Here is a 15743-nt window from a genome sequence, read left to right as displayed (position 1 = left end):
CCTCATCTTTCTCCTGCGGAACAGATGGTAGTTTTGAACTGCTGAATATCCTTTTTAAAACACCATAGAATTATTTATTAAATTCTTAACTTTATCTCTATTCTTATGTCCTTCTCCCTCTTTCCCCAAACTGGAAGTTATCTGTTTCTTCACTGAGTTTTCTTATTTTTTACCATTATTATGTCCATGTTTAATTTCCCTAACTGACTTTTAAGCTTTTTGGCATTATATTAATATAGGATTTCTGTTGTATCTCCCTAGTGTAGTGTGCATTGCATAGATAGAATAGGTATTCAGTGAGACTGAATTATAAGCTTGCAATTGTATAAAGGTAGATTTTGACCAGCAAGCTTGAGCATACTCAAGCTTGAGCAACAAGCTTGTTGTTGTTTTTTAAAGTTTTTATTGTGAGGTTTACATGGAAGAACATCAGCTTTACACTCATCCTATCGTATTGCGTTTCATTGCAATGATTACAATCCCCTCCATGCATCATCAAATAACCAAAGGGTATACCACACAGGTCCACCCCACCCCTGCCACCACTCTCCTTCCCTGAGTTCAGTGTCCCCAGCCACTTCGTCTGTCCATATCATCTTCTCTGTCTCCATCCCTGGTGTCTCTGCCTCTCTGGGTAGGGTCCCGCTCTTAGTTCTTCTTACTTGATGGTCCCAGGGACCTCTGCTCCTGGGATGTACATGGGTTTTGCATGGCTTAAAGCATATGCCTGACTCAGCTCTGTGTATCTGCTGGTTGTACAAACCTGACTTTACCCACATACCCATTACCTCTATATCCTTGACTTTGGGGCATGGCCATGTTCATCTATATTTTTCCTTTTTATATAAAAACAGCCCAATTTCCTTTGCATCCAGGAAGGAAAGATCTGGAGAGAAGAGTGAGTCATCTTATAGACGATCAACAAAGGCTCAATCTGAGGTGGCATATTCTTACAACAACAACAAAAAGTTGTAAGAAAAAATACTCATTCTTGCATAGCATGTTCTGTGAAGGATTTTTTCTTCTTCTTCTTCTTCCTAAGTGGCTGGTATATTTATTAAATGAAAGATCAGCAGTTTGAACCCACCAACCGCTCCGTGGGAAAAAGATGTGTCAGTGGGCTTTCATAACCCATACCAGGTTGCTATGAGTAGGAACAAACTGATGGCACACCGCCACCACCACACTATAGTGTCACTATGAGTCAGAATCAACTCAGTAGCAACGGGTTTTGGGTTTGTTATGAAGAAATGCATATGCTTACCAGCAGAGGGCACAACTCAGTTACAAGTTACAGATGGAGAGAGGAATTCTTAGGAAGATCTTGGAAAATAAGTATTTGTGTTGTTTTGGTCTAAGTTAACACCCTGCTTGTTGCTATGGTTGGTCTGACTTTGACTACCTTGGCATCCAGTAGTGGCTTCTCTGCATAGTTGTTAAGATGTTGAGGTCAGACAAATGTGGATTCAAAGGCCAACTTCACTATTTACTACCTATAGGACCTTGTTCAAGTCATTTAACTTTGAGTATCTCAGTTTCCTCAAATTTAAAATAAGGATAGGAGCCCCTTTTCAACAGTGTTGTTGTGAATATTAAATGATAGGTTCATGTAAAGTGTTGACTCAGAATAAATGTTCAAGAAATGGAAGCTATTACTATTCAGAGGATGTTATCAAGTCAAAGGAGATGATGGGTGAGGAAGCTTTAAAGTGGAACACAAATGGCAGAGGTGACTCCACTCTTGCAGTCTTCTCCCCTCAGAGGAGGTGTCTTGAGGGAAGGCAGTATTTACTCTGGATAAGCTGCTGCTTCAAAGGAGCTCTGGTCACGTAGTGGTTACGAATTGAGCTGCGAACCTTAAGGTTAGCAGTTCGAAACTACCAGCTGTTCTGCAGGAGAAAGATAAGGCTTTCTGTTCCCGTAAAGATTTACAGCCTCGGAAACCCTGTACAGGGTCACTATGAGTCAGAACTGACTCCACGGCACATAACCACCACCACCAAGCTGCTGTTCCAGCTGTCTTTGGACTTATTGGAATCTTGAGTTTCTTCTCAGTTTCTGCCTGTCTTCCTGTTAGAGGGGTGTGGAGGGACTCTGAAGAGCTACATGGAGAGTTCACTAAGCAAGTGGCCTAAATCTGAGGGGGAAGTTAGGTGTTACAGGTGTGGGTGGGCCTTGATTTAGTTCCTTCTTTTATCTAATCCTTGATACCTGTTGGTAATCGTTATCTCTGGAAATATGAAAATGGTGTAGTGTGAGTTTCAGATGTGCACTTCCTGGCACATTTACCCTAGCTGGTTTTCTTCTTGATCCTAGTTTAAGGGGCTCACAAAGCCAGAGTTTGGTAGCACTGGCATGGACAAGGAAAATAATGTGGCACTGGTGTGCCTCCAGAAGATAAGCACTCGACTTCAAGCTTGGTTTGAACTGTAAGGTCAGTGATTCAGACTCACCAGCGCTCCTTGGAAACCCTATGCTGGGTCGCTATGAGTTGGAACTCACTACATGGCACTTAACACAGGTAGAATGAGCACTAGACTGAAAGGTCAGTTTGAATCACAAGGTTGGCAGTTCAAGCTCACCAGCTGCTCCTTGGAAACCCTATACAGGGTTGCTATGAGTTGGGACCGACTCCACAGCACTTAACAACAACAGCAACAACAACAATGGAAATATAGGCATCCTGGTGTGGCTCTGTAGGCTAAGCACTGGACTGCTAATCTAATTGTAAGGTCAGACTCACCAGCCACTCCATGAGGGAAAGATGGCTTGTCTGCTCCTGTTAAGGTTTACAGCCTTGGACATCCTATACAGCATTAGTATGAATTGGAGTCGACTTTGCAGTGGGTTTGGTTTGTTTGGAAAAGTGCAGTGACTTAAGCATTGGGTTGCTAATCACAAGGTCCTTGGTTCATAGCCACCACCTGCTCTTTGGGAGAAAGATGAGTCTGCCTACTCCCATAAAGATTTACAGGGCTGTTATGAGTTGGCATAAGATTTATGGAGTTGCTATGAGATGGAATAAACTCTGTGGCAGCGGGGTGGTGTAGGGAATGGCTACTACGTACTTATTAGAAGCCTGGCTCTTGGCTAAGTACTTTATATACTTTCACATTTAAACCAAACAACTGTGGGAAATAAGTATTATTATCACCTTTTTATAGATGAGAAAATTGAGACTTAAAAAGTACTTTTCTTAGGTTCATTCTTCTGGTAAGTACATTTGGACCTGGTCTGTTTGATATTAATAATGTCTTTTGATTGTCGTAAGTGGTCATTATATTGATTATGCATTAGAGTCACCTATGAAGGTCATTAAACTTTCAGTTCCTCTAACCCTGATCCTCTAAGTGTGATGTGGAGCCTGATCATGCATGCTATTTTCTTTTTCCAGATTTAATGAGGTATACGTTGGAATCCTGGTGTGGTGCTGCAGGATAAAGCACTGGACTGCAAGATCAGTTTGAACCATAAGTTCGGCAGTTCATTCTCACCAGCTGCTCTTGGAAACCCTATACAGGGTTGCTATGAGTCAGAACTGACTCGACTGCACTTAACAACAACAGCAGCAAGTTATATAAAATAAAATTCACTTGTTTGTAGTAGTTGTATACAGTCATATAAGTATCACCATAATCAAGATATAGAGCAGTTCGCATTACCCTACAAAGTTTTCTCATGCCTTTCGTCCACTGACACCTGAAATTTTAAGCAACTGGGCAGATGGTTCAAGTGCACAGCCAGGTGTGGGACCACTGTACTGAAAATGAGAGAAACTGAAGTCATGGAGAAGGAGGATAAAAAAAATGAAAAGAGGAAAAGATACATTTAAAAGAAAGAATGATTGTCCTTGCTGTCTTCAGATAAGTTATATTGCACTGGCTCTGTGGGCAGAGATGAAATGTGGAAAAGAACTTTCTAGACCAAATCTGCTTTTAAGAGAACAAGAAAGTTTTTCCTGTTAACAGTTTCTTACTAAGCCATGTAGAACTGAAGGATTCTGAATCAAGTTGGAATAGATGACTGGGCAAGTTACTTTGGAATGTAGAGCTGGGGACACTCAGTATTACAGATGAACTACGGAAGAAACCTTGGGCATGGAAAGGAGGGTGGGACGACGGTATGTACTATTGCTGGTCAGTGGGACCTTTTCTTTTAGGTAGGCCACTTTGATTCCTTTGAATCCCTTCTGCAATAATACAACAGCAGTTCTGAATTCCAGTCAGGATAAGTAGGCCAGGCCAATAGGTTCAGATTGTGACCTAGGGAACATCTGGATAATAAGATTCTTGTTAAGTGCTGTATAGGGTTTCTAAAGGAGTGATTAGTGGGTTTGAACTGCCAACTTTGTCTTTAGCAGTCCAGTGCTTATCCAACAATATATCACACCAATATAATAAGGTTGTTGTGTTGTTAATTGTTGTTGAGTCAGCTTCAACTTGTGGCGACCCTAAGGACAACAGAACGAAATACTGCTCAGCACTGTGCCAGCCTCACAATTGTTGCTCTGCTTTAGTGTACTGCTGCTGCCATGATGTCATTCCATCTCACTGGGGGGATCGTCTTCTTTTTCTCTGAGCTTTTACTTTACCAAGCATAATGTACTTCTCAGGGACTGGTCCCTCCTAATAACATGTCAGAAGTATGAGACAAAAATCTTGCCATCCTGGCTTTTTTGAAGGAGCATTCTGGCTATACTTCTTCTAACACAGGATACTAAGGTGGTAGTGATGTGCTGTACAGTTGGTTCTGACTCATAATGACCCTCTATAGGGTTTCTGAGACTGTAAATCTTTACAGGAGCAGAAAGCCTCATCTTTCTCCCATGGAATGGCTGGTAGTTTTGAATTGCTGACCTTGAGGTTAGCAGCCTGACTTGAAACCACTACAGTACCAGAGCTCCTTGGCTAATAAGGTAGAGAGCATGCAAAAGATAGCTCTGAATCCAGAGATGACTGGGATAGGAAATTTGTCCTGAGAGTCTGGAGATTTTGATTCTTGGCTCAGCTCTGCCCCTGGTTTTGCTAGATGACCTCTCTTTTTAAGATGACCTCTAAGTGTTACCTGTTCTGTCTACCTCTTATTGGATAGAGTAGACAGGAAATAAAGTGTGCAGATGGTAGAAATATAGTTTCTACATAAGCTCACCAGCCACTCCTTGGCTACCTGATACAGAGTCGCTATGGGTTGGAACCGACTCGATGGCACTTAACAACAACAACAACACATACACTGGAATATAGTTTCTACACATACACATTGAAAGTAGCATGGACTGCCAAAAGAACAAACAGATCTGTGTTGGAAGAATTCCAACCAGAGTGTTCCTTGGAAGCCAGGAAGGACCAGTCCCTGGAGAAGGATATCATGTTTGGTAGTGTGTTGGGTCATAGAAAAAGTGGAAGACCCCCAGTGAGATGGATTGACACAGTGGCAACAGCAATGGGGATCAGGTATAGCAATGATTATGAGTTTGGAGCAGGACTGGGCAGTGTTTTGTTCTGTTGTAAATAGGGTCACTATGAATTGGTTCTGATTGAATGGAACGAAACAATAACAACAACAACACATACATTGTAATGACTTGATTAGCATTGCAAGAGTAGTCTGCAAAAGAAATTCTGTAGAATTCTTATACTGGCTTTCAATAGCCCAGTCCTTAAATATTTTCTTTTCTGATCTCTTTTTTTCTGTTTTGTTGGAGGTGGTATTTCCCCCATTTCCTGTCATGTTGTGAAAAAAGGCATACGTAAAGGGGGACTCATTCTTATGTCCTTTTTATGAATCACCCAGTTTTCTGCATTCTGGCCTGGTTTCTGGGATTCTGTTTCCTTATTTGTGAAGTTCAGCTTCTCCTGGTCTCTGTGATTCACCTTAAGAGGAAATATCTGGAGGACATAGTTTGGTACAGGAGGAATGGACATGGAGGGAGAAAGATATAAGGAGGGGTATTGTTGTGAAAGGAAGAAGTGGTGCCCTTGGGCTGTAGGGTGTAAATAGAGTTACTCAGGGCTCTTCTCATATGAGAAAGCGTAACTTTGGGGAATGACCTCATCTAAGAAGACACTTGACTGCTTTGTCCATGAGTGTTGATAGTTGATCCAAGAAGAACGAAGTCCTTGACAACTTCAATCTTTTCTCCATTGATAAGAATGTTGTTTATTGGTCCAATGGTGAGGATTTTTGTTTTCTTGACATTGAGATGTAATCCATACCGAAGGCTGTGCTCTTTGATCTTCATCAGTGAACGTTTTAAATCCTCTTCACGTTCAGCAAGCAAGGTTGTATCATCTGCGTAGCAAAGGTTGTTAATGAATCTTCCTCCAATCCTGATGCCACGTTTTTCTTCATATAACCCAGTTTCTCGGATTATTTGCTCAGCATACAGGTTGAATAAGTATGGTGAAAGAATACCACCCTGTAGCATACCTTTCTTGCAACACTCATGGAAGCAGCAATCAAGAAACCAAACGACGTATTGCATTAGGCAAATCTGCTGCACAAGAACTTTTTAAAGTGTTGAAGAGCAAAGATGTCAGCTTGAAGACTATGGTGCACCTGACCCAAGCCATGGTATTTTCAGTCACCTCATATGCATGCGAAAGCTGGACAGTGAATAAGGAAGACCATAGAAGAATTGATGCTTTTGAGTTATGGTATTGGAGGAGAATATTGAAAGTGCCATGGCTGCCAAAAGAACCAACAGATCTGTGTTGGAAGAAGTGCAGCCAGAGTGCTCCTTGGAGGCCAGGATAGCTGAACTTTGTCTCTCATACTTTGGACATATTGTCGGGAGGGACCAGTCTCTGGAGAAGGATATCATGTTTGGTTAGGTGGAGGGTCAGAGAAAAAGAGAAAGACCCCCAGTGAGATGGATTGGCTAAGTGGTAGCATCGATGGGCTTAAGTGTGGAAAGGATAGGTTGGCCCAGGATAGGGCAGTGTTTCGCTCTGCTGTGGATAAGGTCGCTATGGGTTGGTACCGACTCATGGTACCTAACAACAACAACAACAACAACAAAGAAGACACTGAGGTGTTAGGGGTGTTAATCTTTGAGAATAACACTCAACCAATTTGACTTGTCAAGTCTATATAAAGTTTAAATTGCTTTGGGTTTCTATTATCTCAATATTATCTGCTCCTCCTTTCCCCTTGCTCCCCCAGACTACAGGGCAGTGGGACAATGAAGAAATTTAATAGGTCAAAATTATAACAATACTAGATTTCCTAAGAGTTTCTTGTACTTTGACATATATCATGTTATCTTCATGAAAGCTCTACAAAACATTATGTTGTGTTGTTGTTAAATGTGGTCGAGTCAGTTCCGACTCATAGTGACCCTGTATAGAGTTTCTATGGAGTGGCTGGTGGGTTTCGACTGCCAACCTTGTGGTTAGCAGTTCAGTGTTTATCCTATAGTGCTACACCAGGACTCCACAAAACATTATTGAGGCCAATAAAAATTTCTTCTTAAACAAGCTTACAGATGAATGAGAAGAAAAATGGAATATTGAACCCATTTTTAGAATCATGCTTTTAAAGCTGAAAAGGACTCTGGAGATTGTCTAGTCTGACCCTATTTGATAGATGAAGGGACTAAGGCCCAGAGTGGGGAGAAGACTGCTTGAAAGTTACTCAGCTAGACAGTAGCCCTGTGGACCCCCCACTGAAGCTCCTCAGAACACAGATGCTTCTGTGTGATAACATTTCTGAGGTGTTAGGGGAGCTTCTGAAGCAGTTTTCATTGCTGATTTAATCAGTCACCAGTGTCTGATTGCCTCTATTACCTGTTAGCCTCTTGGATTTGACTGGGAGACACAAACCGCACTCTGCCTTCCTCAAGATTATACTTTAGTTTGGGAAACAAGAAATGTAAAAAAAATAATTCCCAAAGACAATATATTAAGTATGAGATGAGCAGTGAGGATAATACATGCTGTGGCTATTTTGAAGGTCATTGATTGTTGTTGGTATGGTATTAGGGAAGGCTTGCTTAAGAGGTGGGATATGATGAGCTGGCTTCCCCCAGAAGATTCGGGTGCTGGAATTGGAGAGGCATTCCAGGCAAGAGGAGTTTGGTTAGTCTGAGTTGAGGCTCAGCAACCAGAGATTACAGGTGTGTGAGAGATCTTTAGCTGCAGATGTGAATTCACTGGAAGACTTACTAGTTTGAACCACTGCTTAAGTAAAATTTCAACACAGCAGAGTCTAGGAAAGAAATTTAGGGTTTTACACTGTGCTGTAAAATGTGTTGTCTTTTAGTGTGGCCTAGAGAAATACTGGTAGCGTAGTGGTTACGAATCGGGCTGCGAGCCGCAAGGTCAGCAGTTCGAAACTACCAGCCGCTCCACGGGAGAAAGATGAGGCTTTCTGCCCCCATAAAGATTTACAGCCTCGGAAACCCTGTGTAGGGTCGCTATGAGTCGGAACCGACTCCACGGCACATAACAACAACAGCAAGAGAAATACATGTATGCAATATTCATTGCCATAGCTTTACTGCAATAGTCTGGTCTCCTGTGATCAAATACCATGTGTCAATTTCACCTAATTTCTTCCTAGTTGTGTTCTTGATTCTGTCAGGCTCTAATGTCCTTTCATCCAGCAAATTCTCAGAGCTACGGTAGATTTTGGGAGGAGGAATTGGAAGATGACCTGTGACCCTCGGGTGTATTTCCTTAGGTGGATAAACTCCACTGCAAGCCACAGAGGGGCCCCCTTATTCCAGCAATCTGGCGGGACTGACAGATTCATAGTTTATGGGGCAGGGGAGCAAGATGGGGGTTAATATTTCTCCGGATAGTGAAGAACTGCCTAAATCTTTGCAAGCTTAGGAAGACGAGGTGGGAGCGAGCCTCTGGGGCTGGTCAGTTGGCTGGTTCGGGGATGCCCAGACAGATGCGGAGGCAGCTAGAACAGTGGGACCACACTTGGTTAGCTGGAGCTGCCGCGGTTCCTAGGAGACCGAGGAGAAGCAAGTCTGCGGGGGAGGGGGAGCAAGTGGGTTGCTGCTTTTAGCAGCTGAAAGGGCTGCAGGGAGCTCTGGGTAAGACATTTTCTGCTGCTGCTGCTTCTGCGGTAAAAGCTGCCGCGAGTAAGTCAGAGGAAGGAGGATCGCGAGGGAGGTGGTTTCAGTTGCAGCCATGCTGAATCACTGCTGCTGATCAGATCCCCCTCGCTGGTGGGCTGGGAGAACCGGGAGAAGAGAGAGGACTGGGGAGCAGGGCTAGGATTCCCGGGCGCAGGCAGAGTTCCGCGGCTACAACCCCGGCTGGGCCTCGCACAATGGAGGGTGAAAGGTATGTGTGTATACGTGTGTGTGTGTGTGTGTGTGTGTGTGTGTGTTGTGTGTGTTTGTGTCAATGTGTGCTCGTGGTACAGCCGCCAGCTTTTGTGTTTCCATTCGCTGGGTAGGGTCAGAAGACCTGGCCACTGATGAATCCCAAGGGGCCGCAGAATCAGAGCAGGGAAGCCCGTTTCCAAGCCCACCCTTTCCAGAGCTTGAATCTCCAGAGAGCTGGCTTCCGCAAAGGCAGGGATGGGTTTGCTGGGGAGCGGAGCACCCCGAGAGAAGGGACTTCCCGGCTAGTGTTGGGGAATAGTTTCAGCACGGGCTGAATCAGGGTTACCTTAAGGTGTTTCAAGGAGGCGTTTCCTTTTCCTGGCTTCAGTCCCAGGGTGTTTTTTCTTTGGTGGGGGATGTTTTTTTATGTCAGAGCAGGGCTGGCCTGGCATCCAGTGCTTGTATTTTCACACTGAAGCGCTGATATCTTAAGCAAGCTTGTCCTGTGGGTGTCTTTCCTAGAAGTGTGCCTGCCGTGTACACACATATATTTACGAAAGGGTGAGAAACACATTCAGAAAACACTTGCACTGAATGGAGTTTCATTTGAACTGAAAAGTTTTGAATGATACTGGAAGGTGTATGTTCCCATCAGGGGCTTCTTATGAAATAGGAATTGACAGAGGGGATTTTAAAGACTTTGGTTGAACTAGATCTAAGTTGTTAAGTGCTTTGAGTCACTTCGACTCCTAGCGACCTTGTATAGTTGTTGTTGTTAACAGCCATCGAGTTGGTTCCAACTCAGGAATACTCTTTCAGGATCAAAATTTTTTTCACTGTGAAAAGGTGATCGATGCAGGGCAAAAATGGATCAGTTCCTCTGTGTCTGGGCTAAAACATCGCCTGAGTGCTAGCCTCCTCATTCGGTGGTAAGGAGCAAGGATTGCCATTTTCCTTTAGGAGAGAAGATTTCAGGGAGGGGTCAGGTCATGGCTGTGCATCAGAGCTGCCCATTTGATGTAGATAATAACTGGCTGGTTAAATGATCATGAGTTCAACTAAGTCAACTCTGTCTGGCGAGTACCTCAGTAAACACTTTTCCTTTGCATGAGTTGCCCCGGACTACTGCATCTCCTGGGAAAGAGTGTAGTTATTAGGCATCTCTAGACCTTGTGAGAACTGGCATAATGGTTGTGTGTCATCTTGTCCTCTGGTCTGAAGAGGGCCCAGGGGATTGTGTTTGTTGATGTGACCCCCCAGAGGCAGAGTCTGGGATTGCTCAGACTGAATGAGCTGCTGGTGCACCTCTCCCTGGGGCTCTTTGCACCAGGTGGGTGGCCTTTGTGTAGCCTGCCAGGTAGCCCATGAACAGAAGGCCTGTTTCTTGAGCCTGGAGAAGAGAAGGGCAATATCCTCACCTTTTTCTAATGGTCTGGTAGCTAGCAGAAGAGTTGGGAGGATGTGCTAGAGCTTTAGAGGTTCCTGCAGGCCTGCTTGCTTTACTTGTGACATATCTGGGAGAGAAGTCCTTGTGGGACTGACAGCAGCAGTTGATGAGAGATGATATGGATATTGCTTCTCAAACAGTTTTTGAGCACAGCATTTCAGAATTCAGAAATGTGATGAGACTATACCCCTGAAAAGCTCTATCGTTCTTCAAGACACTGGTGCCTCTCAGTTGGTATGGCTTTAGAAAGACGTTCTTTTTCTGGCGAGTCCTCAGGTTCCAAGCGCATCTACTGGACACGGACAGGTTCAAACTGAGCAGTTTCCAGTGTTTACCGGGTCACCCAGATCACTGTCTTGTTCCCACTCCAAGATTGATTTATGACCAGACATTCAATTCAGATCTTCTGAAATCTGCCTCCTGTCTACCTACCCCCACTCCTGGTCAGTTCTAGTAGGCTCTTGTTCAGCATACTACTCCAGCCATCCTTAGAGTCACAGCTCCTGAAGTTTCTCTTGCCTGGAATGCCTTTCCTTTCTTCTTATCCAAAAGTTATGCATCTAGCAAGGTTGTCTTGAAATTCCACTTTGTCTTGGAAGCCTTAGACTTACTAGTCCTGGTTGTTGATTCTCCCAACTTCCATGCCTTTAGTTTGTATCTCATAGTTGGGTGCTTAATAATAGGCCCACTAGGTCTTACATGTTGCCTAAAGTTGAAGACAGGCACTCAAGGACAAAGACGATGCCTTGTACCTCTGAATATGCTTCATTGACTGTGTAGGGCTGCACATACAGTAGGCACTGAATAATTATTTGCTGATTAACTGATAACTTCTGTGGGCAGCTCTGATAATTAAAAAAAGAAAGTTGGTGAGAGAGGAGATTGAAACCTTTGGTAAACAGGTTCATCTTTAGATATCAATCTTAGTATCTCAGTACGGGTAATTGACCCCATGGAATGCATTAAGCTAGGGAGAAGTAGTCTTGTTTTACAAGTTCCCTGGGAAACCCAGGGTCACAGAAGCCGAATGACTGGCCAACCTCCAGAGACTGGAGGGATCCTGAATCTGTTACTTGTTCTGTACTTAACTTTCTAAGGCTTAATTGGAATTGTTTATAAGCATTACAGATTTTCAGTCAAGAAATTTCTAATGAGTTATTTTCCTGTTTTTTTGCCACGTGGGTATGAAAATAACTTCTAGTTGAAGAGCTATTAGTTATAAACCTTGTAGTGAATCTACTTTATATGTTGTATGACCTTGAGTGTGGATTCATTTTTAAGAACTAAATGTTCTCATATGTCAGAGGGATAATAATTACCCATATCTTGTAGTGGGCTAGAGATTAAATGAGGTAGTATGTGTAAAATACCTAGTAAAGTTTTTCTGCCATGGAATTAAGCAAAAGATGAGGCTTTCTGCTCCCGTAAAGATTTATAGCCTCGGAAACCCTGTACAGGGTCGCTATGAGTCGGAACCGACTCCACAGCACGTAACAACAACAGTTATTGGTAGCTGCTGTTAACACTGTTGTTTTTGGTGCCTTTGAATTGGTTCCGACTCATAGTGATCCTATGAACAACAGAAGAGCACACTGCCCGGTCCTGCACCATCCTCACAGTTGTTCTTACACTTGATCCCATTCTGCTGCCACTGTGCCAATCCATCTCATTGGGGTGTTTCTTTTTTTCACTGACACTCCACTTTACCATTATTGTTATTGTTGTGCTGTCGAGTCGATTTCGACCCACAGAGACCCTGTATAGGGTTTCTGAGGAACAGCTGGTGAACTTAAGCCGCCGACCTTGCAGTTCAAACAGTTGCAGTCTGGCACATTAACCCACACACCACACCAGGACTGTTATCATTAGTGTCTGTCTATTGCCCAGTCATACTCTGACCCACTGCTGGTGGTATATTTGTTGTTATTGTTAAGTGCTATTGAGTTGGTTCCTACTCATAGCGACCCTGTAGAGGGTTTCCGAGGAGCAGGTGGTGAGCTTGAACCACAGACCTTGCTATTTAAACTGACTTTTCAGTCCAGCACATTAACCTACCGCTGTAACCTACACCAGGACTCCACTGGGATATTAGCCAAGGCATATTTAAGGTTTTCCTGTACGTATGACCCCAAGCAGATAATGGGGGACCATTTTTATAAGAAAATTAGGCAACGTTTATCAGCCTCCTTCCCAGTAAAATGTCACACAAGGCTCACTTGGCATTTTCTCTTCTAGTTGTCACCAAAATCTACTTTATTCCTCTCTCTCTTTTTTTGTGCTTCTTTTATAGACACACAATGGCATGCTTTAGCTCTTTGGAACCAAAAGCTGGACATCACTTTTGTTCAGGCTCAGGTCTTAAGAACTTTTGCGTTTGTACTTGGTCTTGCTGTATTCCGGTATCTCCCCAGCACATCACAGGATCTTCTGATGAGTCTTCTCCAGCTCCCTCTGTAGGAGAATCACTATAGCTTTATTTGCTGGAGAAAGGTGACTTTTATCTTCTGCTCTATAAGGAAAAGGGTCTCTGGCATTTGTTGTTGTTGTTGTTGTTAGGTGCCATCGAGTCGGTACCGACCCATAGCGACCTTATGCACAGCAGAACGAAACACTGCCCGATCCTGGGCCAACCTCACTACTGTTGCCACACTTGAGTCCATCGATGCTGCCACTTGGCTTTTAGCAGTTATAAATTATGTGTTTGTATGGAGTCCTGGTGTGGTGCTGTGGGTTAATGTGCCAGACTGCAAAGCCGTTTGAACTGCAGGGTCAGTGGTTCAAGCTCACCAGCTGCTCCTCGAAACCCCTATTCGCTATGGGTTGGAACTGACTCGACAGCACTTAACAACACAATATGTATGTAGTGCAGGGAGATATTGAAAACGGCAGGTGCCCTTGCTATTGGGATTTTATTTCAGTTCTGGTTTAAATCCATTTTTAAATTTAAAAAATAATCCAAGTTTAAATCAGCCTTGTGTATGGATTTAAATGAATTTGCAGGTTCAACTTCTGGCAGATGTGCAAGAGTTGCAAAGAAGCACAATTTTTGGACGAAGTATCATCAAAAGGGGAAGTTGGTTGTTTCAAAATTGTGGCTTTTATTATTATTTTTTTTCATAGGAAACACAGGGATGCCTCTACTTGAGAGTGGCACCAGGGTCCCATGAGTTTGTATGAGGGGTTCTCAGAGGGAGCAAGTAGGAGTGACTGACTTATCCTTAACGAGGAGAGCTTATTCCTAGATCTCAGGAATCTTATGAGTCTAAATGAGCTCTTCTTTTCACTCTTGATCCAGCAACAGATTCATCACATTTTTCAAGAAGACATGGCCTAGAAAGTCCATGTCTCAAAATGTTGAGTTTTGTTAATACCAAGGAAAATGTTGGTAAAACCCAGGGAAGTGTAAATGTTGAGCAACATAGAGTCTCTATTCTTCCTTTAAAGTCACTTAGTCTCTCCCAATCCCCAGAAGTCATGGGTAGAAACTTTTGTAGAAGTTTTTAGGCATCACTACTGTCTGAAGCAGATGTGCATTTCAACCGTGATAATTGAAACCAAATTTTCCATCTTGGAAACACTTTTTTTTTGAGTAGTGAAGTTTCCAACTGCAAAAACAGTCAGTGGGAGAAGAAACTTCTTGATTTCCTCCACACCCAAATTTGGATATTTAGGATTTTGCTTGCTAAGTTGTAGATTATTCAGACAGATCCAGACAAGAACATTTTTGTGGAAGTTTTGTAAAGCAAATGTTTTATTTGATGAAATTTGCCATTGTAGAACTGACCTCATTTTTTTTTTTCTTTCTTCAATTTCTGTATGAATCCTAAAACTAGGTTAAACTGAAGAGAGTATTAATACACTATGTAAAAAATAACTTGAATGTGTTATATTTTTGGATTTTTTTCCATATTAAATAAGTTCAGTGTCTCTTAAGTTAGAATTCTGTACCTTTTTTTAATTTGTAAGGATTGTCATACTGCCTCAGCACAACTTTCCTGAATTTTCCTTTTTAACTTGTGAATATCTATGGTGGTGGTTGGTGGTTATGTGCCGTGGAGTTGGTTTTGACTCATAGTGACCCTGTACAGGGTTTCCAAGGCTGTAAATCTTTACGGGAGCAGAAAGCCTCATCTTTCTCCCACGGAACAGCGGGTAGTTTCGAACTGCTGACCTTAAGGTTTGCAGCCTGATTCGTAACTACTACGCTACCAGAGCTGGCTGTCCAAAACACCACTTAATGAAGGATATAGTTTCTTTTAGTCTTTCTCTCTCCTTATTTAATTCTGTCTGAGCTTAAGAATTTCTCTTAGGTTTTTATAGTTTTTAGACAGTTCACTGAAGAGTTTCGCTACTGGGTTTTGAAGAAAGCAGTCTGCAAATTGGGCTCTTAGGAATGGGATAAGTAGTATACCTGTTAGCTTATATGTATACCTGCTACTTAGTATAACTGTTACTAAGCTTTGTGAAGGAGCATTTTGTAGAGGTGGCAACAGCTGCCAGCTAACTTTGATGAGTCACGATTGGCTTGTATGAAGGCCTGAGTGTGGAAATTCCAAGTTCAGTACAGTGAATAATATCGACACCAATAACCACTGCAATTTCTCATGACCAGTGGAATGAGGTAAGGCTATATCACGGATCCTAGAGCATTCAATCCCTTGAATTGGCCTAATTTGGCTACAAAGTGAAGAACCTAGAAGAGTGGGATATGAAGATTGAGTGCCGCGTGGCCTGATGATCTGTAGACGTTATCCTAAGTCAGGGGACATTGTTATTGAGAGCACATATTCTGGAGTTAGTATGGGATATGAGTACCAGTTCTCTACATACTAACTATGTGGGATTTTTGGGACAAGTTTGATCTCATTGCCTTGTTGTTAGGTACCATCAACTCTGTACCGACTCATAGCGACCCTATGCACAACAGAACGAAACACTGCCTGGTCCTGGGCCAACCTCACTACTGTTGCCATGCTTGAGCCCATTGGTGCTGCCATATTGTCAATCCATCTC

General features: G+C 42.9%; 1 protein-coding gene across 1 annotated transcript in view; it reads left to right on the top strand.

The window, feature by feature from the left end:
* Positions 1–8819: 8819 nt before the first annotated feature.
* KLHL3 (kelch-like family member 3) overlaps positions 8820–15743 on the top strand; it is a 192245-nt gene continuing 185321 nt past the window's right edge. The window contains exon 1 of the mRNA XM_006866102.1: positions 8820–9299. Coding sequence (XP_006866164.1) covers positions 9286–9299 — 14 coding nt within the window. The 5' untranslated portion in view covers positions 8820–9285. The remainder of the gene's footprint in view (positions 9300–15743) is intronic.

Source organism: Chrysochloris asiatica, unplaced genomic scaffold (assembly GCF_000296735.1).
Source record: "Chrysochloris asiatica unplaced genomic scaffold, ChrAsi1.0 scaffold00087, whole genome shotgun sequence".
NCBI classification, from domain to species: Eukaryota; Metazoa; Chordata; class Mammalia; order Afrosoricida; family Chrysochloridae; genus Chrysochloris; species Chrysochloris asiatica.
This window is presented reverse-complemented; position numbering and strand designations above follow the sequence as displayed.